Genomic DNA, 27,753 nt, shown 5'->3' with positions numbered 1-27,753 from the left:
GATTTGGGAATTTGGGATTCGGAATTTGGATATTTGGCATTTGGGAATTCGAGTTGTGGGATTTGGGATTTGGGATTTGGGATTTGGGATTCAGAATTTGTGATTTGGGATTTGGAATTTAGGATTTGGGATTTGAGAAATTGGGATTCAGAATTTGGGATTTGGGATTTGAGATTTGGGATTTGAGATTTTGAGATTTGGGGATTTGGGATTTAGGATTTGGGATTTGGAATTTGGGATTCAGAATTTGAGATTTGGGATTTGAGATTTAGGATTTGGAATTTGAGATTTGGGATTTAGGATTTGGAATTTGAGATTCGGAATTTGAGATTTTGAGATTTGGGGATTTGGGATTCAGGATTTAGGATTTGGGATTTGAGATTTGGGATTGGGATTTGGGATTTGAGATTTAGGATTTGGGATTTAGAATTTGGAATTTGAGATTTGGGATTTGAGATCTGGGGATCTGGGATTTGTATTTTGGGATTTAAGATTTGGAATTTGAGATTTGGGATTCAGAATTTGAGATTTGGGATTTGAGATTTGGGAATTCGGGATTTGGAATTTGAGATTCGGAATTTGAGATTTGAGATTTTGGGATTTGGGGATTTGGGATTTGGGATGAGTTTGAGGGAAAATGAGTCATGAAATGGGAATTTGATGGGTTTGAGAGTTGGGTTTTGATTTTGGGGTGAAGGATTGGTGTGGAGCTGCTGGAGTTGGGTGAATTCCCAGCAGGAATCTGGGAATTCGGGCAGAAACCCCAGTAGGAAACTGGGAATCCTACAAGGAATTCCAGCAGGAATCTCGGCAGGAACCCCTGCAGGAATTTGGGAATCCTAGAAGGAATCTCAGCGGGAATTTGGGAATTCCCAGTGGGAATCTCAGCAGGAACCCCAAATAGAATTCAGGAATCCCAAATGGAACCCCAAATGGAATTCAGGAATCCCAAACAGAATCCCAAATGGAATTCAGGAATCCCAAACGGAATCCCAAATGGAATTCAGGAATCCCAGCAAGAATCCCAGCAGGAATCCCAAAGGAAATCCCAAATGGAATTGAGAAATCCCAGCAGGAATCCCCAGGACAGATTTCGGGATTCCCTCGGGACACTCACCCCGCTCAGCACACAACACACATTCCCCACATTCCCTTCTCCCCAAATCCACCCAGAAATGATGAAAAATCCCAAAAAATCACAAATTAACCTCGATTTTCCGACGCCTCCCAGCAGCTCCCGGGAATTCTCCTCCTTTGTCTGAATAATTCAGGGATGCAAGCGGAGTTCCCTTTGAAGTTCCCAGAATAAAAATTCCAGGCGCATCCCAGCTCCATTCCTGGCTGAAAATAGGTTTTTTTTTTTGGGATGAAAACAGGCTTTTTATGGAATAATTTGTATTTTCCCCACACTGTCCCCTTTTGTGGTTTTTTAATACCTCAGATCTATTAAAAGTGATTTTGGGTTTTTTTTAGAGGGATTTGCTGAGAATTTGTCCTTGGAAATCCAATCCTTGCCCTGGATTGGGGTTTGGGAAACATCAGGGATTTAATCCTGAAGGGTTTGGGGTTCAGTTTCTCCTGGGATTTGGGGTTGGAACAATCCTGGTGGCTCCAGGGATTTAATCCTGAAGGATTTGGGGTTCAGTTTCTCCTTGGATTTGGGGTTGGAAAAATCCTGGTGGCTCCAAAGATTTTCTCAAAGGGATTTGGGGTTGGGACAATCCCAGTGGCTCCAGGGGTTTTTCCCGAAGGGATTTGGGATTCAGTTTCTGCTTGGATTTGGGGTTGGAAAAGTCCTGGTGGCTTTGGGGATTTTCCTGAAGGGATTTGGGATTCAGTTTCTCCCTGGATTTGGGGTTGGGACAATCCTGGTGGCTCTGGGGATTTTCCCAAAGGGATTTGGGGTTGGGACAATCCTGGTGGCTCCAGGGATTTTCCCAAAAGGATTTGGGGTTCAGTTTCTCCCTGGATTTGGGGTTGGAAAAATCCTGGTGGCTCCGGGAATTTTCCTGAAGGGTTTGGGGTTCAGTTCCTCCTTGGATTTGGGGTTGGGAAAATCCTGGTGGCTCCAGGGATTTTCCTGAAGGGATTTGGGGTTGGAAAAATCCTGGTGGCTCCAGGGATTTTCCCAAAAGGATTTGGGGTTCAGTTTCTGCTTGGATTTGGGGTTGGGACAATCCCAGTGGCTCCAGGGATTTTGTCCTGAAAGGGTTTGGGAAATGCTGGAGCTTTTCCTGCTCCGTGGGATGGAGAAACGAATCCATGGGGTGGAAAAATAACTCCATGGGGTGGAGAAATAATTTCATGGGATGGAGAAATAATTCTGTGGGATGGGAAAAATTCCATGGGGTGGAGAAAGGACTTCTTGGGACGGAGAAATAATTCCACGGGATGGAGAAAGGAATCCATGGGGTGGAAAAATAATTCCATGGGGTGGAGAAGCAAATCCATTGGATGGAGAAAGGAATCCCTGGGGTGGAAGGAACAAATCCATGGGATGGAGAAATAATTCCATGGGATGGAGAAATGACTCCATGGGGTGGAAAAACAAATCCATAGGACGGAGAAAGGAATCCCTGGGGTGGAAAAATAATTCCATGGGACGGAAAAAGGAATCCATGAATGGAGAAATGACTTCATGGGGTGGAGAAATAATTCCATGGGATGGAAAAAGGAATCCATGAATGGAGAAATGACTCCATGGGGTGGAGAAATAATTCCACGGGATGAAGAAACAAATCCCACAGGATGGAGAGTCCTAGGTTACAATATAAATGTATTCAGTATTCTGTTCCCACCAGCTGTGGGTCGTTAGCTGTTATTTCCCGCTAATTACTCATCTCTGATGACTGTTAATTGGCCATCAAGAGACCACGTGACTCATGGATTAGCTCATCCTATCGGTGAGATGCTCCGCCCAGGAGGGAGGAGCCAAATATTCCTGGAGATAACCTGGCTGTGGAACTGACCAAGGCAGCCCTGTCTGGGGAGTGACCAGTGGACAAGAGTGACCACTGGACCTTCAGCTGGACACCAGACCGTCACAGGATCACCTTCAGTCGGACTGTTACCAACACCCTGACCGGGTGTCAGGTTGTGTCTGACTTTGTCAGTGCTTTTCCCTTGGATTATTTCACTTATTGTTAATTTTTCCTGTTAATTGTAGTCTTGATTTGTGATCTCCTGTTGGTTTTCAAACCAATATGTGGAGAAAGGAATCCGTGGGGTGGAGAAAAAATTCCATGGGATGGAGAAAGGAATCCATGGGATGGAGAAATGACTCTATGGGATGGAGAAATGACTCCATGGGATGGAGAAATAATACCACGGGATGGAAAAAGGAATCCATGAATGGGGAAATGACTCCATGGGATGGAGAAATAATTCTGTGGGGTAGAAAAATTCAATGGGGTGGAGAAATGACTCCATGGGATGGAAAAATAATTCCATGGGATGGAGAGAGGAATCTCTAGGTTGGAGAAAGGAATCCATGGGGTAGAGAAATAATTCTATGGGATGGAGAAATGACTCCATGGGGTGGAAAAACAATTCCATGAGGTGGAGAAATGACTCCATGGGCTGGAAAAGTAATTCCATGGGATGGACAAAGGAATCTCTAGGTTGGAGAAAGGAATCTATGGGATGGAGAAATGACTCCATGGGATGGAGAAATGACTCTATGGGATGGAAAAATAATTCCATGGGGTGGAGAAACAAATCCATAGGATGGAGAAAGGAATCCCTGGGGTGGAAGGAACAAATCCATGGGATGGAAAAATAATTCCATGGGATGGACAAAGGAATGTCTAGGTTGGAGAAACGAATCCATGGGATGGAGAAATGACTCCATGGGGTGGAAAAATGAATCCAAGAATGGAGAAATTACTCCATGGGGTGGAGAAAGGAATCCATGGGGTGGAAAAATAATTCCATGGGATGGAGAAAGGAATCTCTAGGTCAGAGAAATAAATCCATGGAATGGAGAAAGGACTCCACGGGGTGGAGAACCCAAACCATCTCCAGGGGTGATTTTCACCGTTCCTCCCCCAGTTCCAGCCCCTCGCGCCCCTCGCGACACTTCCTGCGGCAGAAGGGGAAGGAAGAGGTGGCGCAGGAGGAGCAGAGAAGGGTGGAGCCCAGGATGGGGCTGAGCGGCTTTGGGATCTTCTGCCTCACCCTGCTCTGCTCGGGGGGCGGTGAGTGGGGCTGGGGGCTGGGGGAGGAGGAGGAGGAGGAAGAGGAGGAGGAGGAGGAGGAGGAGGAGAAGGAAGAGGAGGTAGAGGAGGAGGAGGAGAAAGAGGAAGAGGAGGTAGAGGAGGAGGAGGAGAAAGAGGAAGAGGAAGAGGAGGAAGAAGGGGACCAGAAGGAGGAGCAGGAGGAGGAGGAGGTGCTAGAGGAAGAAGAAGATGAGGAGGAGGATGAGGATAAGGAGGATGAGGATAAGGAGGATGAGGATAAGGAGGATGAGGATAAGGAGGATGAGGATAAGGAGGATGAGGATGAGGATGAGGATGAGGAGGAGGAGAGGAGGAGGAAGAAGAGCAGGATGAGGAGGATGGAGAGGAGGAGCAGGAAGAAAGGAGGAGGATGAGGAGGATGAAGAGGAGGAAGAGGTGGAAGAAGAGAAGGAGGAAGAGGAGGAGGAGAGAAAGAGGAGAGGAGGATGAGGAGGAGCAGGAGGGGAGGAGGAAGATGAAGACAGGAGGAGGAGGAGGAAGAAAGGAGGAAGAGGAGGATGAGGAGGAGATGGTAGAGGAAGAAGAAGAGGAGGAGGAGAGGAGGAAGAAGAAAGGAGGAGGGGAGGAAGAGGAAGGGGAGGAAGAGGAAGAGTAAGACAGGAGCAGGATGAGGATGAGGATAAGGAGGATGAGGAGGATGAGGAGGATGGAGAGGAGGAGCAGGAGGAGGAAGAAGAAGAGGAGGAGGAGGAGAGGAGGTGGAAGAAAGGAGGAGGAAGAAGAGAGGAGGATGAAGAGGAGGATGAAGAGGAGTAGGAGGAAGAAAGGAGGAGAACAACGAGGAGGAAGAGGAGGAGGTAAGGAGGAGGACGAAAGAAGGAGGAGGAAGAGGATGAGGAGGAGGATGAAGAGGAGGAGGAAGAGGAGGAAGAGGAGGGGGAGGAGGAGAGGAGGAGGAGGAAGAAAGCAGGAGGATGAGGAGGATGAGGAGGAGCTGGTAGAGGAAGAAGAAGGAGGAGGAAGAAAGGAGGAGGAAGAGTAAGACAGGAGGAGGATGAGGTTAAGGATAAGGAGGATGAGGAGGAGAAGAGCAGGAGGAGGAGGATGAGGAAGATGAAGAGGAGGAGAGGAAGAGGAGGAGGAGGAGGAAGAGGAAGACAGGAGGAGGAGGAGGAAGAAACAAGGTAGAGGAGGAGGAGAGGAGGAGGATGAGGAAGAAAGGAGGAGAACAATGAGGAGGAGGAGGTAGAGGAGGAGGAGGAGGAGAGGAAGAAAGGAGGATGAGGAGCAGAAAGAGCAGGAAGGAACAAATCACATCTCCAGCTCTCCAAGATGAAGACCCAGACCATGGTGACATCACCGAGGACACCCTGGAGGGGACAGAAGTCACCAAGGTCACCCTGGAGGGGACAGAAGTCACCAAGGACACCCTGGAGGGGACAGAAGTCACCAAGGACACCCTGGAGGGGACAGAAGTCACCGAGGACACCCTGGAGGGGACAGAAGTCACCAAGGACACCCCGGAGGGGACAGAAATCACCAAGGTCACCCTGGAGGGGACAGAAGTCACCACCACGGCCACCCCTGGGGACAGCGATGAGGTGACAACGGGACCGAGTGCCACCAGGAGCCCTGCTGGCGTTGGGGACGTCGCGGTGACACCGGAGAGGAACCAAACCCGTGAGTTCCGCGGGAAATCCCAATGCCGCGATTTTGGGAAATATTTTGGGAAATCCCAATCCCGGGATTTTGGGAAATCCCAATCGTGGGATTTTGGGAAATTCCAATCTTGGGATTTTGGGAAATTCCAATCCCGGGATTTTGGGAAATCCCAATCTCAGGATTTTGGGAAATTCCAATCTTGGGATTTTGGGAAATCCCAATCCCGGGATTTTGGGATTTCCCAATACAGGGATTTTGGGAAATGCCAATCCCAGGATTTTGGGAAATCCCAATACAGGGATTTTGGGAAATATTTTGGGAAATTCCAGTCCCGGGATTTTGGGAAATCCCAATCCAGGGATTTTGGGAAATCCCAATACAGGGATTTTGGGAAATGCCAATCTTGGGATTTTGGGAAATCCCAATGCCAGGATGTTGGGAAATGCCAATCCAGGATTTTGGGAAATCCCAATGCCAGGATTTTGGAAAATCCCAATCCCACGATTTTGGGAAATCCCAATCTCAGGTTTTGGGAAACCCCAATCCTTCGATTTTGGGAAATATTTTGGGAAATTCCAATCCCAGGATTTTGGGAAATCCCAATTCCAGGATTTTGGGAAATCCCAATCTCCGGATTTTTGGAAATTCCATTCCTGGGATTTTGGGAAATGCCAATCCAGGGATTTTGGGAAATTCCAATCTCAGGATTTTGGGAAATCCCAATCCTGGGATTTTGGGAAATCCCAATGCCAGGATTTTGGGAAATCCCAATACAGGGATTTTGGGAAATTCCAATCCCAGGATTTTGGGAAATCCCAATCCCAGGATTTTGGGAAATCCCAATCCCAGGATTTTGGGAAATCCCAATGCCAGGATTTTGGGAAATCCCAATCCTGGGATTTTGGAAAATCCCAATCCTGCAATTTTGGGAAATCCCAATCCCCGGATTTTGGGAAATCCCAATGCCAGGATTTTGGGGAATCCCAATTCCACAATTTTGGGAAATCCCAATCTCAGGTTTTGGGAAATACCAATCCTGGGATTTTGGGAAATCCCAATCCCGGGATTTTGGGAAATCCCAATACAGGGATTTTGGGAAATCCCAATTCCAGGATTTTGGGAAATCCCAATGCCGGGATTTTGGGAAATTCCAATCCAAGGATTTTGGGAAATCCCAATCTCAAGATTTTGGGAAATCCCAATTCCAGGATTTTGGAAAATCCCAATCCCACAATTTTGGGAAATTCCAATCCAGGGATTTTGGAAAATCCCAATCCCGCAATTTTGGGAAATGCCAATCCAGGGATTTTGGGTAATTCCAATCTCAGGTTTTGGGAAATTCCAATAATGGGATTTTGGGAAATTGCAATCCCAGGATTTTGGGAAATCCCAATCACGGGATTTTGGGAAATCCCAATACAGGGATTTTGGAAAATCCCAATCCCGGGATTTTGTCACCATTCCCGAGGAGGTGACAAAAATCCTGGTGGGATTTGTCACCTGGTATTTTATTTTCCTGGAGGATCTATTTTATATTGATAAAATCGATTTTATTGGGGTAAAAAAAAAACCATTATATTAATAAAATCGATTTTATTGGGGTAAAAAAATTATTTTAATAAAATCGATTTTATTGGGGTAAAAAATTATGTTAAAAATAGATTTTACTGGGGTAAAAAAAATTATTTTACTAAAATGGATTTTACTGGGGTAAAAAAATTATGTTAATAAAATCGATTTTATTGGGGTAAAAAATTATATTAATAAAATAGATTTTATATGGGTTAAAAATTATAGATATTTTATTGGGGTATTTTATTTTATTGAAGTATTTATTTTATTTTATTGGAGTATTTTTATTGGGGTATTTTGTGTTTTTACTGGAATATTTTACTTTATGGAATTTTTTTTTCATTGGGGTGTTATACTGGGACATTTTGTTTTAATGGGATATTTGTTTTATATTATTTTATATTATTTTATATTATTTTATATTTTATATTATATTATTTTATATTATTTTTTTATTTTATTTTATTTTATATTATTTTATTGTGGTATCTTTTACTGGGGAACCTATTTTATTGTATTGGGATATTTTATTTTGTTGGGCTGTCTGTTTTATTTTATTTGGATATTTTAGTTTATTTTATTTGGATATTTTATTTTATTGGGTATATTTTATTTTATTTTATTAGGACATTTTATTCTATTTGGGATATTTATCTTTTTTCTGACATATTTTAATTTATGGGATATTTTATTTTATCAGGATATTTTTACTACTTGGCTATTTTATTTCCCTGTTCCCATTTTTTCCCCATTTTTCCCCATTTTTTTCCCATTTTTCCCCCATTTTTCCCATTTTTTCCCCATTTTTCCCATTTTTCCCATTATTTTTCCCATTTTTCCCATTATTTTTCCCATTTTTTCCCCATTTTTCCCCAGGAATCTCTGCAGGAATTCCAGTTCGCTATTGGTCTCCAGTGGTGTTTGTGGTTTTGGCTCTTCTTGTGCTTTTCTTTGCTTACCGGAGGAAAAAGGGCAAAGGTGAAACCCCAAAAACCCCCAAAACCCCTAAAACCCCCAAACACCCAAAAACCCACAAAAAGCCCAAAAACCCCCAAAACCCCCAAAAATCCCAAAATCCCAAAAACCCCAAAAATCCCTAAAAACCCCAAACTCCCAAAAACCCCAAAAACCTCAAAACCCCAAACCCCAAAACCCCAAACACCCAAACCCCCAAAAGCCCCAAAACCCCAAAACCCCCCAAACACCCAAAACCCCCAAAACCCCCAAAAACCCCAAACCCCCAAACACCCAAAAGCCCAAAACCCCAAACCCCAAAGACCCAAAACCCCAAAAGCCCAAAAGCCCAAACCCCAAAACCCCCAAAAACCCCCAAAAACCCCAAAAACCCCTAAACCCCAAAAACCCCCAAACCGCCCAGAAATGACCCAAAAAATCCAGAGGTCACAACCCCAAAACATCCAGAAATGCCCCAAAATATCCAGAAATCATCACCCCAAAAAAACCAGAAATGCCCCAAAATATAAAAAAAAATCACAATCCCAAAATATCCAGAAATGCCCCAAAATATCCAAAGGTCAAAACTTCAAAATATCCAGAAATCATCACCCCAAAAGATCCAGAAATGCCCCAAAAAATCCAGAGGTTACAACCCCCAAAAAATCCAGAAATCATCACCCCAAAACCTCCAGAAGCCACGACCCCAAAAAATCCAGAAATGCCAAAAAAAAAATCCAGAAATCATCACCCCAAAAAATCCAGAAATGCCCCAAAATATCCAGAGGTCACAACCCCAAAATATTAAAAAATCACAATCCCAAAATATCCAGAAATGCCTCCAAAAATCTGGAAATCACAACCCCAAAATATAAAAAAAAAATCACAACCCCAAAAGATCCAGAAATGCCCCCAAAAATGGATATTTTGGGATTGTGATTTCTGGATATTTTGGGGCATTTCTGGATCTTTTGGGGTTGTGATTTTTTTATATTTTGGGGTTGTGACCTCTGGATATTTTGGGGCATTTCTGGGTTTTTTGGAGTTGTGACTTCTGGATTTTTGGGGTTTTTTCCTCTTCAAACCCAAACTGGGATTTTGGGATTTTTTTTCCTCTTCAAACCCAAACTGGGACTCTGCAGCTCCTTTTGGGGTTTTTCCCAATGGGATTTTTGGGGTGGAAAATGCAGATTTTGGGTCTGTTTTGCTCCCAGGGATTCGGGATGGAGTGACGAACTGCAGTGACTCCTCAGGTGAGACTTTTGGGGTCAAACTGGGCAAACTGGGATCGTTTGGATTAATGGGGTTGTGGATTATTGGGGGATTTTATTTTATTTTATTTTATTTTATTTTATTTTATTTTATTTTATTTTATTTCATTTCATTTCATTTCATTTCATTTTGTTTCATTTTATTATTTTATTTTATTTTTTAATTTATTTTATTTTATTATTTATTTTATTTTACTTTATTTTACTTTATTTTATTTTATTTTATTTCATTTCATTTTCATTTAATTTCATTTTATTATTTTATTTTATTTTTAAATTTATTTTATTTTATTATTTTTTTATTTTATTTTATTTTATTTCATTTCATTTCATTTCATTTTATTATATTTTTTTATTTTAATTTATTTTATTTTATTATTTTTATTTTATTTTATTTTATTTTACTTTATTTTATTTTATTTTATTTTATTTTATTTCATTTCATTTCATTTTATTATTTTATTTTATTTTTTAAATTTATTTTATTTTATTATTTTTTATTTTATTTTTATTTTACTTTATTTTATTTTATTTTATTTTATTTTATTTTTATTTCATTTCTTATTTCATTTCATTTTATTATTTTATTTCATTTTTAAAATTTATTTTATTTTATTTTATTTTATTTTATTTCATTTTATTTTATTTTATTTTATTTTATTTTATTTTATTTTATTATTTTATTACTTTTTAAATTTAATTTAATTTTATTTTATTTTATTTTATTTTTTATTTTATTTTATTATATTTTATTTTATTTTATTTCATTTCATTTCATTTTCATTTCATTTTATTATTTTATTTTATTTTATTATTTCATTTCATTTCATTTTATTATTTTATTTTATTTTTAAAATTTATTTTATTTTACTTTATTTTATTTCATTTTATCAGAGTATTTATTTTATATTATTGGGGTATTTTGTTTTATTGGGATATTTTTTATACTGGGATTTTTTATTTTATTGGGATATTTTGTTTTATTGGGACATTTTATTTTATTGGGATGTTTTATATTATTGGGGTGTTTTATTGGATTGGGATATTTCATTTTTTTGGGATTTTATTGGGATATTTTTTATTTTATTGGGACATTTTATTTTACTGGGATATTTTATTTTATTGGGATATTTTATTTTATTGGGATATTTTATTTTATTGGGATATTTTATTTTACTGGGATATTTTATATTATTAGGATATTTATTGGGATATTTTATTTTACTGGGATATTTTATTTTATTGGGATATTTTATTTTACTGGGATATTTTATTTTATTGATTATTTTATTTTCATTTGATATCTATTTTATTTTATTGGAGTATTTTACTTTATTGAGACATTGTATTTTATTGGGATATTTTTTATTTTATCGGGACATTTTTTATTTTATTGGGACATTTTATTTTATTTGGATATTTTTTATACTGGGATATTTTTATTTTATTGGGATATTTTCTTTTATTGGGATATTTTCTTTATTGGGATATTTTATTTTATTGGGACATTTTATTTTATTGGGATATTTTATATTATTGGGATTTTTTTTGGGATATTTTTTATTTTATTGGGACATTTTAGTTTATTGGGATATTTTATTTTATTGGGATATTTTATTTTACTGGGATATTTTATTTTATTGGGATATTTTATTGGGATATTTTATTTTACTGGGATATTTTATTTTATTGGGATATTTTATTGGGATATTTTATTTTACTGGGATATTTTATTTTATTGGATTATTTTATTTTCATTTGATATCTATTTTATTTTATTGGAGTATTTTACTTTATTGGGACATTGTATTTTATTGGGATATTTTTATTTTATTGGGATATTTTTATTTTATTGGGACATTTTGTTTTATTGGGATATTTTATTTTATTGGGACATTTTATTTTATTGGGATGTTTTATATTTTTGGGGTGTTTTATTGGATTGGGATATTTCATTTTATTGGGATTTTTTTGGGATATTTTTTATTTTATTCGGATATTTTTTATTTTATTGGGATATTTTGTTTTATTGGGATATTTTATTTTATTGGGATGTTTTATATTTTTGGAGTGTTTTATTGTATTGGGATATTTCATTTTATTGGGATTTTTTTGGGATATTTTTTATTTTATTGGGACATTTTATTTTACTGGGATATTTTATTTTATCGGGATATTTTATATTATTAGGGTATTTTATATTATTGGGATATTTTATTTAATTTGATATCTGTTTTATTTTATTGGAATATTTTACTTTCCTGGGATATTTTATTTTATTGGGATATTTTTTATTTTATTGAGGTATTTTTTAATACTGGGATATTTTAAATACTGGAATTTATTATTATTATTATTATTATTATTATTATTATTATTATTATTGTTATTATTATTATTATTATTATTATTATTATTATTATTATTATTATTTTAAATACTCAGGAATTTAACCTTTTGGGGATATTTTATTTTACTGGAAATGTCTCAGGCTGGAATTTTTCCATGATTTCCATAAATCCCATTATTTCCATGATTCCCATAATTCCCATAAATTCCCGGAATTTTCCCGAGCTAGAATTTTTCTGTGATTTCCATGATTATTTCCATTATTCCCATAATCCCACAATTCCCACAAATTCCTGGGAATGTCCCAGGCTGGAATTTTCCATTATTTCCACGATTCCCACGATTGCCATAAATTCCTGGAATTTTCCCAGGCTGGAATTTTCCCCTGATTTCCATGATTCCCATGATTTCCAGTCCCACAAATTCCTGAAAGTGTCCCAAGCTGGAATTTTTCCATGATTTCCATGATTTCCATTATTATTTCCATTATTTCCATAATTCCCGCAATTCCCACAAATTCCCGGAATTTTCTGAGGCTGGAATTTTCCCATGATTTCCATTATTATTTCCATTATTTCCATGATTCCCACAATCCCATAAATTCCCATAATTGTCCCAGGCTGGAATTTTCCCAGGATTTCCATTATTTCCATAATTCCCACAATCCCATAAATTCCTGGAATTGTCCCAGACTGGAATTTTTCTGTGATTTCCATGATTCCCACGATTCACATAAATTCCCAGAATTGTCTCAGGCTGGAATTTTCCCCTGATTTCCATGATTTCCATGATTCCCATAAATTCCCAGAAATGTCCCAGGCTGGAATTTTTCCTCTATTTCCATGATTTCCATGATTATTTCCATGATTCCCATAATCCCACAATTCCCATAAATTCCTGGAATTGTCCCAGGCTGGAATTTTCCATAAATCCCATTATTTCCATGATTCCCATAAATTCCCAGAATTTTCCCGGGCTGGAATTTTCCCCTGATTTCCATGATTTCCATGATTATTTCCATTATTTCCATTATTCCCACAATCCCATAAATTCCTATAGGTGTCCCAGGCTGGAATTTTCCCACGATTTCCACAAATCCCATTATTTCCATGATTCCCACAAATTCCCAGAATTTTCCCAGGCTGGAATTTTTCCTCTATTTCCATGATTTCCATTATTATTTCCATTATTTCCATTATTCCCATAATCCCATAAATTCCCAGAATTTTCCCAAGCTGGAATTTTCCCCTGAATTCCATGATTTCCATGATTATTTCCATTATTTCCATGAATCCCACAATCCCATAAATTCCCAGAATTTTCCCAGGCTGGAATTTTTCCATTATTTCCATAAATCCCATTATTTCCATGATTCCCAAAAATTCCCATAAATTCCCAGAATTGTCCCAGGCTGGAATTTTCCCTCTATTTCCATGATTTCCACGATTATTTCCATTATTTCCATAATTCCCACGATTCCCATAAATTCCTGGAAATGTCCCAGGCTGAAATTTTTCCCTGATTTCCATGATGATTTCCATGATTCCCATAATCCCACAATCCTATAAATTCCTGGAATTGTCCCAGACTGGAATTTTTCTGTGATTTCCATGATTCCCATGATTCACATAAATTCCCAGAATTGTGCCAGGCTGGAATTTTCCCCTGATTTCCATTATTTCCATTATTATTTCCATGATTTCCATAAATCCCATTATTTCCATGATTCCCACTATTCCCATAAATTCCTGGAATTTTCCTGAGCTGGAATTTTCCCCTGAATTCCATGATTCCCATCATTCCCATCATTCCCATAAATTCCTGGAATTGTCCCTGGATGGAATTTTTCCATGATTTCCATAAATCCCATTATTCCCACGATTCCCACAATCCCACAAATTTTGGGAATTTTCCCAGGATTCCCACAATTCCCACAAATTCCGGGAATTTTCCCGTTATTCCCAGGAATCCTCTCTCTCTCCCGGCAGATTTGGGAGCTCTGGTCCAACCGCCGATCCACGAGCTCATCCCAAAATTCTCCACCCGCCAGGTGAGCCCCGGGAAAACCGGGAAAATTCCCGGAAAATCGGGAAAATTTTCCCGGAAAATCGGGAAAATTCCCGGAAAATCGCGAAAATTCCCGGAAAATCGCAAAAATCACTGGAAAACCGGGAAAATTCCCGGAAATTTGGGAAAATTTTCCCGGAAAATTGGGAAAATTCCTGGAAAATCGCGAAAATTCCCGGAAAATCACGAAAATTCCCAGAAAATTGAAAAAATTATCAGAAAATCGTGAAAATTCCCGGAAATTTCCCAGAAAATCGGGAAAATTCCCAGAAATTCAGGAAATTTTTCCCACAAAATCACCAGAAAACTGGAAAAATTCCCAGAAATTTGGGAAAATTTTCCCGGAAAATCGCGAAAATTCCCGGAAATTTCCCAGAAAATCGGGAAAATTCCCAGAAATTCAGGAAAATTTTCCCGGAAAATCGCAAAAATTCCCGGAAAATCGGGAAAATTCCCGGAAAATCGGGAAAATTCCTGGAAATTTCCCGAATCCCAAGTTTCCCATGGAATTCCCGATCCTTTTCCAGGGGCAGAGGGATGATCCCACGAGTGCGGACCGCAGGGAGAACACCCTGGGGCAGGAGGAGACCGCGGTATTCCCGGGAAAATGGGAAATTCTGGAAAAATGGGGATTTGCTGGGAAAATGGGATTTACTGGGGAAAATGGGAATTCTGGGTGGAAAGGGGAATTCTGGGATAAAAGGGAATTCTGGGGGGAAAAGGGAATTCTGGGGAAAATGGGGAATTCTGGGGAAAATGGGAATTCTGGGGGGGAAAATGGGAATTACTGGGAAAAAGGGGATTAATGGGGAAAATGGGAATTGCTGGGGAAAGGGAATTTCTGGAAAAAATGGGAATTCTGGGGGGAAAATGGGAATTACTGGGAAAAAGGGGATTATTGGGGAAAATGGGAATTGCTGGGGAAAGGGAATTTCTGGAAAAAATGGGAATTCTGGGGGGAAAATGGGAATTACTGGGAAAAAGGGGATTATTGGGGAAAATGGGAATTGCTGGGGAAAGGGAATTTCTGGAAAAAATGGGAATTCTGGGGGGAAAAGGGGAAGTTTCTGGGAAAATGGAGAATTCTGGGGAAAATGGGAATTACTGGGAAAAATGGGGATTATTGGGAAAAAGGGGAATTCTGGGAAAAATGGGAATTACTGGGGAAAATGGGAAGTTTATGGGAAAATGGGAATTACTGGGAAAAATGGGGAATTCTGGGAAAAGGGGAATTCCTGGGGAAATGGGAATTCTGGGGAAAAGGGGAATTCTGGGATAAAAGGGAATTACTGGGGAAAAGGAGAAGTTTGTGGGAAAAAAGGGAATTACTGGGAAAATGGGGAATTGCTGGGAAAATGGGGATTACCGGGAAAAGGAGAATTACTCAGAAAAATGGGAATTACTGGGGAAAAGAGGAATTCCTGGGAAAAATGGGAATTACTGGGGAAAGGGGAATTCCTGGGAAAAATGGGAATTACTGGGGAAAGGGGGAATTACTGGGGAAAGGGGGAATTCATTGGAAAATGGGGAATTCCTGGGAAAAATGGGAATTCTCAGAAAAATGGGAATTACTGGGGAAAATGCGAAGTTTGTGGGAAAATGGGGAATTACTCGGGAAAAATGGGAATTACGGGGGAAAAGGGGAATTCTGGGATAAAAGGGAAAGTTTCTGGGAAAAATGGGAATTACTGGGGAAAGGGGAAAAGTCGTTGGAAAAAGGGGAATTCTGGGGGAAAAGGGGAATTCTTGGGAAAAAGGGGAATTCCTGGGAAAAATGGGAATTCTCCCATTGAAAAATGGGGGGAAAAGGGAATTACTCGGGAAAATGGGAATTACTGGGAAAATGGGGATTACTAGGGAAAAAAGGGGAATTGCTGGGAAAAATGGGAAATTCTTGGGATAAAGGGGAATTCCTGGAAAAAGGGAATTACTGGGATAAAAGGGAATTCCTGGGAAAAATGGGAATTCTTGAGAAAAATGGGAATTACTGGGGAAAAGGGAATTACTTAGAAAAATGGGGAATTCTGGGGAAAATGGGAATTACTGGGAAAAATGGGAATTACTGGGATAAAAGGGAATTACCAGGAAAATGGGAATTACTCGGAAAAATGGGAATTGCTGGGGAAAAGGGGAAGTTTCTGGGGAAATGGGAATTGCTGGGAAAAATGGGAAATTCGTTGGATAAAGGGGAATTCTTGGGGAAAATGGGAATTACTGGAAAAATGGGAATTACTGGGATAAAGGGGAATTCTGGGAAAAATGGGAATTTCTGGGAAAAAGAGGAATTCCTGGGGAAATGGGAATTCTGGGGAAAAGGGAATTTTTGGGAAAAAGGGGAATTACTGGGAAAAGGGAATTCCTGGGAAAATGGGAATTACTGGGGAAAGGGGGAATTCATTGGAAAATGGGGAATTGCTGGGAAAATGGGAATTGCTGGGAAAAATGGGAATTACTGGGAAAAATGGGAATTCCGAGAAAAATGGGAATTACTCGGGAAAATGGGAATTACTCGGGAAAATGGGAATTCTGGGGAAAATGGGAATTACTGGGAAAAGTGGGAATTACCGGGAAAAGGGGAATTACTGGGAAAAAGGGACAATTTTGGGGATTAAGAGACAATTTTTGGGATCAATTTTTGGGATCAAAGGACAATCCCAGCCCTTTCCAATCCCGATTTTTCCTCTTTCCCAGCTGGATTCTCCCCCAGATACCTCCTGAGTGTAAAAAAATTGGGATTTTATCCCAAAAAACCCTTGGAATTTCTCCTTGACCCCACAAACCCCAAATTCTTGGCCCCATAAATCCCAAATTTTTTACCCCATAACCCCAAAATCCTCGACCCCATAAATCCCAAATCTACCCCAAAAATTCCAAAATCCTTAGCCCCATAAACGCCAAACTCTGCCCCAAAAATTCCAAAATCTTTGGTCCCATAAATCCCAAATCCTTTACCCCATAAATTCCAAAATCTGCCCCAAAAATCCCAAATTTTTGGCCCCAAAAATCCCAAATTTTGCCCCATGAATCCCAAATTTTTTGCCCCATAAATCCCAATTTTATTGGCCCATAAACCCCAAAAATTCCCAAATCCTCGACCCCATAAATCCCAAATCCTTTGCCCCATAAATCCCAAATTCTTGAACCCGTAACTCCAAAATCTGCCCCAAAAATCCCAAAATCTGCCCCAAAAATCCCAAAATCTGCCCCAAAAATCCCAAAATCTGCCCCAAAAATCCCAAAATCTGCCCCAGAAATCCCAAATTTTTGGCCCAAAAATCCCCAAATCCTCGACCCCAAAAATTCCAAATCCTCAACCCCATAAATCCCAAATTTTTGACCCCAAAAATCCCAAATTTTGCCCCATAAATCCCAAATTTTTGGCCCCATAAATCCCATTTTTTTTGGCCCATAAACCCCAATTTTTTGACCCCAAAACCCCCAAATTTTTTGCCCCAAAATTCCCAAATCCTCGACCCTATAAATCCCAAATCTACCCCATAAATCCCAAATTTTTGGCCAAAAATTCCAAAATCCTTGACCCCAAAAATTCCAAAATCTTTGGTCCCATAAATCCCAAATCCTTTACCCTATAAACCCCAAATTTTTGACCCCAAAAATCCCAAATTTTGCCCCAAAAATCCCAAAATCCTCGACCCCATAAATCCCAAATCCTTGGCCCCAGAAACCCCAAAAATCCCAAATTTTTGGCCCAAAAATTCAAAATTTTTTACCCCAAAAATCCCCAAATCCTCGACCCCATAAATCCCAAATCTACCCCATAAATTCCAAAATCCTCGACCCCATAAATCCCAAATCCTTTACCCCAAAAATCCCAAATTTTGCCCCATAAATCCCACATTTTTTGCCCCACAAATCCCAATTTTTTTGGCCCATAAATCCCAAATTTTGCCCCATAAACCCCAAAGTTTTGACCCCAAAAATTCCCAAATCCTCGACCCCACAGACCCCAAACTCTCCTCCCCAGCATCCCCCCAGAACCCAAAATAAATTTAATTACAAAAAAAGTCAAAACGAATTTCGTTTTATTTTAAAAAAAAAACAATTTTACAAGTTTAGTTCCTCTATGAAAAAAAAAAAAAATCAAAATATAAAATTAGGAAAAAATTCCAAAAAATTCCAAAAAAACCAACCAAACACCGACGGAAAAAAAAAATAAAAATTCCTAAAATTACCGGAAAACCTGGAAAATCCGAGTTTTTTCCTGTTTTTTTTCTTTAATATATATATAAAAACCATTAATTTTACATTTTACAACTTTCTACACGCATGCACCAAAAAAAAAAAAAAAAAAATTCTCAGCTCTGTGGGAAAAACCAAAATCCAAACCTAATCCCAAAAAAAAATGAACCCAAAAAGGGAATTTTTTCATCTCCCAAAATTCCCAGAAAATTCCATTTTTTTCCGTGGAAAAATGGAATTTGTTATCAGTGGATTTTTGGTGGGAAAATGAGTGAAAAAATGAAGGGTTTTGGGGGAAAAAATTGGAATTTTTCAGCCCCAAAAGGTTGGAATTCCCGGAAAAAATTGGGATTTTTCTGGGATTTGGGAAGGAATTGTTTCCCTCGACCCCAAAAATCGCCGTTTTTAGTGCTTTAGGATAAAATCGTCCTGAAATTTGACCCCAAAATGAAATTTGGGATTTCTGGTGTTGAGCTGATCCTGCTGGAGGTGGGAAAAATGGGGAAAAAATTGGGAAAAATGAGGAAAAATTGGGGGAAAATGGGGAAAAATGAGGAAAAAATTGGGGAAAAATTGGAAAAATGGGAAAAAAATTGGGGAAAAAATTGGGAGAAAATGAGGAAAAAATTGGGGGAAAATTGGGGAAAATTGGGGAAAAATTGGGGAAAAATTGGGGAAAAATTGGGGAAAAATGAGGAAAAATTGGGAAAAAATTGGGAAAAATGGGAAAAAAATTGGGGAAAAAATAGGGAAAAATGGAAAAAAAATTGGGGGGAAAATGAGGAAAAATTGGGGAAAAATTGGGGAAAAATTGGGGAAAAATTGGGGAAAAATTTGGGGAAAACTGGGGAAAAATGGGGAAAAAATTCCCAATTAATCAGTGAGGTATTTGTGACTTTTAAAAAAAGGGAAAAGGCAAAAAAAAAAAAAAGGGTTTTTTTTGCATCCTGATGGGAATTTTGTGGGATCACCTCGTCCAAAATTCATGGAAAAAAAATCAAATTCTCAAAAAAATCCAGATTTCCACTCGTTTTTCCCTAAAAAAAATAAAACCCCACGGAGAATTTGGGATGTGGATCCCCAAAATCCACGAAAAAAATCCCAAATCCAACCATTGGCATCACCAAAAAAAAGAAATTTCCAATAATTTTTCCCGAAAAAAAAAATCCACGGAGAATTTGGGATGTGGATCCCCAAAATCCATGGAAAAAATTCCCAAAATCCAACCTTCATCTTCTCCAAAAAAATCAGATTTCCACTTGTTTTTCCCTAAAAAAAAAAAATCCACGGAGAATTTGGGATGTGGATCCCCAAAATCCACGAAAAAAATCCCAAATCCAACCATTGGCTTCACCAAAAAAATGAAATTTCTGATAATTTTTCCCCAAAAAAAAACCCACAAAAAATTTGGGATGTGGATCCCCAAAATCCACGAAAAAAATCCCAAATCCAACCATTGGCTTCACCAAAAAAATGAAATTTCCAATAATTTTTCCCTAAAAAAAAACCCACAAAAAATTTGGGATGTGGATCCCCAAAATCCACAGGAAAAAATCCCAAATCCAACTTGCATCTTCTCCAAAAAAATCAGATTTCCACTCATTTTTCCCTTAAAAAAACCCCAAAAAATTTGGGATGTGGATCCCCAAAACCCGTGGAAAAAAATCCCAAACCCAACCTTCATCTTCTCCAAAAAAATCAGATTTCCACTCATTTTTTCCCTAAAAAACCCACAAAAAATTCGGGATGTGGATCCCAAAAATCCACAGGAAAAAAATCCCAAAATCCAACCTTCATCTTCTCCAAAAAAATCAGATTTTCACTCATTTTTCCCTTAAAAAAACCCCAAAAAATCAGCAGAAAATTCTCCCAAAACCCTGGAGATTTTTGGGATCCCAAAAATCCCTTTTTTTTTTCCCCATCCCAAAAAAAAAAATAAATTCCCTCGGGAATTCTCGGCGGCTGGACAGAAGGTTTAAGGCCAAAGCCAGGACAATTGTCCAGGAGAAAATGGACAAGAAGGTCTTGAGTGACCCTGAGCTGCTTCCGGATGCTGGTGATGAAAAAATTCGGGAATTTTTGGGAAATCGGGAATTCTCGGGATTAGGAAATTGGGAATTTTTGGGATTAGGAAATTAGGGATTTTTGGGATTAGGAAATTGGGGATTTTTGGGATTAGGAGGTCGGGAATTCTCAGAATAATTAGCCCTTGAGTTTGGAGATGTTCTGATGGATCCAGATTTCGGGAATTCTCGGAATTAGGAAATTAGGGATTTTTGGGATTAGGAAATTGGGGATTTTTGGGATTAGGAAGTTGGGAATTCTCGGAATAATTAGCCCTTGAGTTCGGAGATGTTCCGATGGATCCGGATTTCGGGAATTTGGGATTTTGGAGGAGGAGGATGAAGGGAGGAGATTCCCAATTCCCGATTTTCCGCAGCTGGAGAGATCCAGAGGAGACGAATCCGGAATTTCGGAGAAGGGTGGGAGATGGAGGAGCCAAATTTGGAGCTTCGGAGCCCAAAGGAGCCAAATTGGGATCTTCAGAGCTGAAGGACCTGAATTTGGATCTTCAGAGCTGGAGGAGCCAAATTTGGATCTTCGGAGCTGAAGGAATCTGGAGGAGCTGAATTTGGATCTTCGGAGCCAAAAGGATCTGGAGGAGCTGAATTTGGATCTTCATCGCTGGAGAGATCCAGAGGAGCCAAATTTGGAGCTTCGGAGCCAAAGGGATCTGCAGGAGATAAATTTGGATCTTCAGAGCTTGATGGATCTGGAGAAGATAAATTTGGAACTTTGGAGCTAAGGGGATCCAGAGGAGCCAAATTTGGATCTTCAGAGCTTAATGGATCTGGAGGAGCGAAATTTGGAGCTTCAGAGCCCAAGGAGCAAAATTTGGATCTTCGGAGCCAAAGAGATCTGGAGGAGATAAATTTGGATCTTCTCAGCTGGAAGGATCCAGAGGAGCCAAATTTGGAACTTCAGAGCCAGACGGATCTGGAGGAGCTGAATTTAGAACTTTGGGGCCAAACGAGCCAAATTTGGATCTTCAGAGCCAAAGGCGCCAAATTTGGAGCTTCAGAGCTAAAGGGATCTGGAGGAGCCGAATTTGGATCTTCAGAGCTTGATTGATCTGGAGGAGCTGAATTTGGAACTTTGGAGCCAAAGGAGCCAAATTGGGATCTTTGGAGCCAAAGTGATCCGGAGGAGCCAAATTTGGATCTTCAGAGCTAAAGGAGCCAAATTTGGATCTTCAGAGCTTAATGGATCTGGAGGAGCTGAATTTGGAACTTTGGAGCCAAAGGACCCAAATTTGGAGCTTCAGAGCTGAAGGGATCTGGAGAAGCCAAATTTGTATCTTCAGAGCTTGATGGGACCTGGAGGAAGAGAATTTGGATCTTCAGAGCCTGATGGATCCAGAGGAGCTGAATTTGGATCTTTGGGACCAAACGAGCCAAATTTGGATCTTCAGAGCTGAAGGGATCTGGAAAAGCCAAATTTAGATCTTCAGAGCTTAATGGATCTGCAGGAGCTGAATTTGGATCTTCAGAGCCAAAGGAGCCAAATTTGGAGCTTCAGAGCTTGATGGGATCTGGAGGAGATAAATTTGGAGCTTTGGAGCCAAAGGAGCCAAATTGGGATCTTCAGAGCTGGAGGACCTGAATTTGGATCTTCAGAGCTGGAGGAGCCAAATTTGGAGCTTTGGAGCCAAAGGAGCCAAATCTGGAGCTTTGGAGCCAAAGTGATCCAGAGGAGATAAATTTGGATCTCCAGAGCTTGATGGATCCAGAGGAGCCGAATTTGGATCTTCAGAGCTGAAGGGATCTGGAGGAGCTGAATTTGGAACTTTGGAGCCAAAGGGATCCAGAGGAGCCAAATTTGGATCTTCGGAGCCAAAGGAGCCAAATTTGGATCTTCAGAGCTGAAGGGATCTGGAAAAGCCAAATTTGGAACTTCAGAGCTTAATGGATCTGGAGGAGCTGAATTTGGATCTTCAGAGCCAAAGGAGCCAAATTTGGAGCTTCAGAGCTTGATGGGATCTGGAGGAGATAAATTTGGATCTTCAGAGCTGAAGGAATCTGGAGGAGCCAAATTTGGAACTTCAGAGCTTGATGGGATCTAGAGGAGCCAAACTCAGATTTTCAGAGCTTGATGGGATCTGGAGGAGCCAAATTCAGAACTTTGGAGCTGGATGGGATCTAGAGGAGCCAAACTCAGATCTTCAGAGCTTGATGGGATCTAGAGGAGCCAAACTCAGATCTTCAGAGCTTGATGGGATCCACAGGAGCCAAACTCGGATCTTCATCACCAGAAGGAATCCCAGGAAGGTCCTGCGCGTCACACCGAGGTCTCCGACTGCAGCCTCATGATGAACTTGTGGGATTTGGGATCCACGAACTCCTCGGAGAGCTTGAAGAAGGGGATCTTCTTGGTGGACACCACCAGGCTGAAGTCCTGGTGCCTGAAGCTTCGGAGCCAAATGGAACCAAAGGAGCCAAATTTGGAACTTTGGAACCAGATGGGATCTGCAGGAGCCAAATTTGGAGCTGGAGAGATCCGGAGGAGCCAAATCCAGAACTTTGTAACCAGGTGGGACCCAGAAGAGCCAAATCCAGAACTTTGGAGCTGGATGGGATCTGGAGGAGCCAAATTCAGAACTTTGGAGCTGGATGGGATCTGGAGGAGCCAAATTTGGATCTTCAGAGCTTGATGGGATCTGGAGGAGCCAAACTTGGAGCTGGAATGATCTGGAGGAGCCAAACTCAGAACTTTGGAGCTTGATGGGATCTGGAGGAGCCAAATTCGGATCTTCAGAGCTTGATGGGACCTGGAGGAGCCAAACTCGGATCTTCATCACCAGAAGGAATCCCGGGAAGGTCCTGCGCGTCACACCGAGGTCTCCGACTGCAGCCTCATGATGAACTTGTGGGATTTGGGATCCACGAACTCCTCGGAGAGCTTGAAGAACGGGATCTTCTTGGTGGACACCACCAGGCTGAAGTCCTGGCGCCTGAAGCTTCGGAGCTGGATGGGATCCAGAGGAGCCAAATTTGGAACTTCAGAGCTTGATGGGATCTGGAGGAGCCAAATTCAGAGCTGGAGAGATCCAGAGGAGCCAAATCCAGAACTTTGTAACCAGGTGGGACCCAGAAGAGCCAAATCCAGAACTTTGGAGCTGGATGGGATCTGGAGGAGCCAAATTTGGACCTTCAGAGCTTGATGGGATCTGGAGGAACCAAATTCGGATCTTCAGAGCTTGATGGGATCTAGAGGAGCCAAACTCAGATTTTCAGAGCTTGATGGGACCTGCAGGAGCCAAACTCGGATCTTCATCCCCAGAAGGAATCCCGGGAAGGTCCTGCGCGTCACACCGAGGTCTCCGACTGCAGCCTCATGATGAACTTGTGGGATTTGGGATCCACGAACTCCTCGGAGAGCTTGAAGAACGGGATCTTCTTGGTGGACACCACCAGGCTGAAGTCCTGGCGCTTGAGGACGAAGACGACGCCGTCCTTGAGGCCGTTGGTCACCGGCTCCTCGCTGACCAGCGTCCACTGCTTGGCCAGCCAGCGCTCGCGGTGGTACTGGATGGTGGGACCGGCGCTGAGGTATCGCTCCAGGAAAGCCTTGGGAAAAGGGGGAAAATTTGGGAATTTTTGGGGATTTGGGGTTTGTGGTGGGAGGGTGGAGGTGGGAAAATGGGTAAGTGAAATTGAGGTGGAAATGGGGTTTTGGTGAGGTTGGGAATTGTGGGGTTTTTGAGGGGATGAAGGGAGAATTCCTGGGAAAAAGGGAGAATTCCCAATTCCTGGATAAAGGGAATTATCCCAGGAAAAAAACCTCAATGACCCCAAATACACATAAAAACCTCAAGGACCCCAAATACACAAAAAATTCCAAATACACAAAAAACCACCAGTGATCCCAAATCCACCAAAAAACCCCAAATACACCAAAAAACCCCATTGACTGCAAATACACTAAAAAACCCCAATGACCCCAATTCCACCAAAAACCCCAAACACACCAAAAAAAACCCAACTACCCCAAATCCACCAAAAACTCCCTTGACATCAAATCTACCAAAAACCTCAAATCCACCAAAAAACCCCAAATTACCCCAAATCCACCAAAAAACCCCAATTACTCCAAATCCACAAAAAAACCCAAATCCACCCAAAAACCCAATTACCCCAAACCCACCAAAAAACCCCAAACCCCAAAAAAACCCCAACCCCACCAAAACCCCAATCCCCAAAAATACCCCAAAAAACCCCCAAAAAACCCCAAAACCCCCACCTTGGGCGTCATGTCGTGGGTGATGCAGAACTCCAGGTGCTCCAGGATGCAGCACCAAAAAACCCAATCACCCCAAACCCACCCAAAAACCCCAAACCCACCAATTACCCCAAACCCATCCAAAACCCCAATCCCCAAAAATACCCCAAAAAACCCCCAAAAAACCCCAAAACCCCCACCTTGGGCGTCATGTCGTGGGTGATGCAGAACTCCAGGTGCTCCAGGATGCAGCACCAAAAAACCCAATTACCCCAAACCCACCAAAAACCCCAAACCCACCAATTACCCCAAACCCACCCAAAACCCCAAACCCATCAAAAACCCCAAAACCCACCCCAAAAAACCCCAAAACCCCCACCTTGGGCATCATGGCGTGGGTGATGCAGAACTCCAGGTGCTCCAGGATGCAGCACCAAAAAACCCAAGTACCCCAAACCCACCCAAAACCCCCAAACCCACCAAAACCCCAAACCCACCAAAACCTCAAACCCCAAAAAAACCCCAAAAAAACCCCAAAAAACCCCAAAACCCCCACCTTGGGCGTCATGTCGTGGGTGATGCAGAACTCCAGGTGCTGCAGGATGCTCTCCATGGTGTGGAAGGGCTGCTGCTTGGTGGTCCTCAGGTACTTCTGCATGGCTCTGGCCATGGAGGCGAAGATGGCCTGGGCGGCTTCTCGAGGGTCCATGATCTCCCGCGGGTTCTTCTGCTCCTCCTCCTGCAGCCGCTTGATGTGGGTGAAGGCTTCTTCCACCGCCACCACCAGCCTGGGGGGACACGGGGGTTTGGGGGGAAATTCTGAGGATTTGGGATGTAAAAAATCCTGTGGATTTGTGGTGGAGAACATTGTGGATTTGGGGTAAAAAGTCTCATGGATTGGGGCTGGAGAACCTCGTGGATTTGGGGTGGAGAACCTCGTGGATTTGGGGTGGAGAACCTTGTGGATCTTGGATTTGGAACCTTGGATTTGGGGTGGAGAACCTCTTGAATGTGGGATGGGAAATCCCTTGGATTTGGGATGAAGAACCTTGTGGATCTGGGGTGGAGAACCTTGTGGATCTTGGATTTGGAACCTTGGATTTGGGGTGGAGAACCTCTTGGATGTGGGGTGGAGAACCTCTTGAATGTGGGATGGGAAACTCCTTGGATTTGGTGGGATTGGCTCAAATCCCAACTTCCACCCCAAAACAATTCTGAGGGTCTTGATGTGGGTGAAGGCTTCTTCCACCGCCACCACCAGCCTGGGGGGACACGGGGATTGGGGTGGAGACACTCTTGGATTTGGGATAAAAAAATCCCGTGGATTTGGGGTGGGAAATTCTGAGGATTTGGGATGGGAAATTCTGTGGGTTTGGGATGAAAAATCCTTGGATTTGGGGTGGAGAACCTTGTGGACTTGGGATGGAGAACCTCTTGGATGTGGGGTGGGAAATCCCTTGGATTTGGGGTGGAGAACCTTGTGGACTTGGGATGGAGAACCTTGTGGATTTGGGGTGGGAAATCTCTTGGATTTGGGGTGGAGAGCCTTGCGGATTTGGGGTGGAAATCCAGTGGATATGGGGTGCAGAACCTCTTGGATTTGGGGTGGAGAACCTTGTGGATTTGGGCTAAAAAATCCCTTAGATGTGGGATGGGAAATCTCTTGGATTTGGTGGGATTGGCTCAAATCCCAACTTCCACCCCAAAACAATTCTGAGGGTCTTGATGTGGGTGAAGGCTTCTTCCACCGCCACCACCAGCCTGGGGGGACACGGGGATTGGGGTGGAGACACTCTTGGATTTGGGATAAAAAATCCCGTGGATTTGGGGTGGGAAATTCTGAGGATTTGGGATGGGAAATTCTGTGGGTTTGGGATGAAAAATCCTTGGATTTGGGGTGGAGAACCTTGTGGATTTGGGATGGAGAACCTTGTGGATTTGGGATGGAGAGCCTTGTGGATTTGGGACAAAAAATCCTGTAGATTTGGGGTGGAGAACCTCTTGGATTTGGGATGGAGAACCTTGTGGATTTGAGATGGGAAATCTCTTGGATTTGGGGTGGAGAACCTTGTGGACTTGGGATGGAGAACCTTGTGGATTTGGGGTGGAGAACATTGTAGATTTGGGGTGGAAATCCAGTGGATTTGGGGTGCAGAACCTCTTGGATGTGGGATGGAGAATCTCATGGATTTGGGATGAGAAATCTCATGGATTTGGGATGAGAAATCCCATGGATTTGGGGTGGGAAACCTCTTGGATTTGGGATGGAGAACCTTGTGAATGTGGGATGGGAAATGCCTTGGATGTGGGATAGAAAACCCCTTGGATTTGGGGTGGAAAACCTGTTGGATTTGGGGTGGAGAATGTTGTGGATTTGGGATGAGAAACCTCTTGGTTTTGGGACAGAAAACCTCTTGGATTTGGGATGGAAACTCCAAACATTTTTCCCAAATCCCTTGGATTTGGGATGAAAAACCTCTTGGATCTCTTGGATCCACTCAAGACCTCAGAAACCTCAAATCCTCCCCAACCCAACACCACAGAAAATCCACCCAAAAACCACCCTCAAAACGACCCCAGGACTTCCCCAACCCCAAAAAACCCCAAATCATTCCCACCACGGAATTCCCGACCCCAAATCCAGGGATTTTTCCCCTTTTTCCCGTACCTGGCGCGGCGTTTCCTCACCCGGCGCTCGTGCTCGGCCTCCTCGTAGTAGAACTCGTTGTGGGAGTTGTCTCGGCGCCGCGCCGCCGCCGCGATCACCGCGCGGGACTGGCCGGTGGAGTTGTTGGTGGAGTTCTCTGAGGGGTGAGAAGGATTGAGGTGGGGAAAAGATCTGGAGATCCTCCAGGAGATCCTCCAGGAGATCCTCCAGGAGATCCTCAAGGAGATCCTCCAGGAGATTCCAGAGAGGATGGAAAAAATGGGAAGAGAATGAGAGGAGAAGGATTGAGGTTGGAGAAGGACTGAGGTTGGAGAAGGATTGAGGTTGGAAAAAGGACCTGGAGATCCTCCAGGAGATCCTCCAGGAGATTCCAGGAAGATGGAAAAATGGGAGGAGAAGGATCGAGGTGGAGAAAGCACCTGGAGATCCTCCAGGAGATCCTCCAGGAGATTCCGGAGAAGATGGAAAAAATGGGAGGAGGCTTGAGGTGGAAAAAGGACCTGGAGATCCTCCAGGATATTCCAGAAGGATGGAAAAAATGGGAAGAGAATGA

The 27,753-nt window shown here is 41.7% G+C and overlaps 2 protein-coding genes across 3 annotated transcripts in view; one reads left to right on the top strand and one right to left on the bottom strand.

The window, feature by feature from the left end:
- Positions 1-2,969: 2,969 nt before the first annotated feature.
- On the top strand, positions 2,970-16,819 carry LOC146427358 (uncharacterized). Of its 2 annotated transcripts, XM_085082543.1 has the most exons (8): positions 2,970-3,093; positions 4,051-4,196; positions 5,502-5,858; positions 8,289-8,390; positions 9,581-9,619; positions 13,975-14,036; positions 14,581-14,646; positions 16,745-16,819. In XM_085082543.1, the coding sequence occupies exons 2-8, from the start codon at positions 4,142-4,144 to the stop codon at positions 16,769-16,771; spliced, it is 708 nt and encodes a 235-aa protein (XP_084938669.1). In that variant the 5' UTR covers positions 2,970-3,093; positions 4,051-4,141; the 3' UTR covers positions 16,772-16,819. The 2 variants fall into 2 exon arrangements, with proteins under 2 accessions (XP_084938669.1, XP_084938668.1); XM_085082542.1 differs by lacking the exon at positions 2,970-3,093 and having other exon boundaries at positions 3,880-4,196.
- A 4,487-nt stretch (positions 16,820-21,306) lies between these two features.
- The window catches only part of LOC146427357 (vang-like protein 2-A), a 28,950-nt gene continuing 22,503 nt past the window's right edge, over positions 21,307-27,753 (bottom strand). The window contains exons 8-11 of the mRNA XM_085082423.1: positions 27,201-27,336; positions 25,089-25,320; positions 22,841-23,880; positions 21,307-22,282 (exon numbers count right to left, since the gene is read on the bottom strand). Coding sequence (XP_084938549.1) covers positions 23,620-23,880; positions 25,089-25,320; positions 27,201-27,336 — 629 coding nt within the window. The 3' untranslated portion in view covers positions 21,307-22,282; positions 22,841-23,619. The remainder of the gene's footprint in view (positions 22,283-22,840; positions 23,881-25,088; positions 25,321-27,200; positions 27,337-27,753) is intronic.

Source organism: Lichenostomus cassidix, chromosome 25 (genome assembly GCF_008360975.1).
Source record: "Lichenostomus cassidix isolate B80296 chromosome 25, HeHo_3.0, whole genome shotgun sequence".
NCBI lineage: Eukaryota > Metazoa > Chordata > Aves > Passeriformes > Meliphagidae > Lichenostomus > Lichenostomus cassidix.
The sequence above is the reverse complement of the archived record's forward strand: the minus strand, read 5'-3'. Positions and strand labels throughout refer to the sequence as shown.

Coding starts and splice junctions, on each gene's coding strand:
- LOC146427358 (XM_085082542.1), top strand. CDS start 3,890: ATGGGGTGGAGAAAGGAATCCATGGGGTGGAAAAATAATTCCATGGGA. Junction 4,197..5,501: donor CCTGCTCTGCTCGGGGGGCG/GTGAGTGGGGCT, acceptor TCACATCTCCAG/CTCTCCAAGATGAAGACCCA. Junction 8,391..9,580: donor CCGGAGGAAAAAGGGCAAAG/GTGAAACCCCAA, acceptor TTTTGCTCCCAG/GGATTCGGGATGGAGTGACG.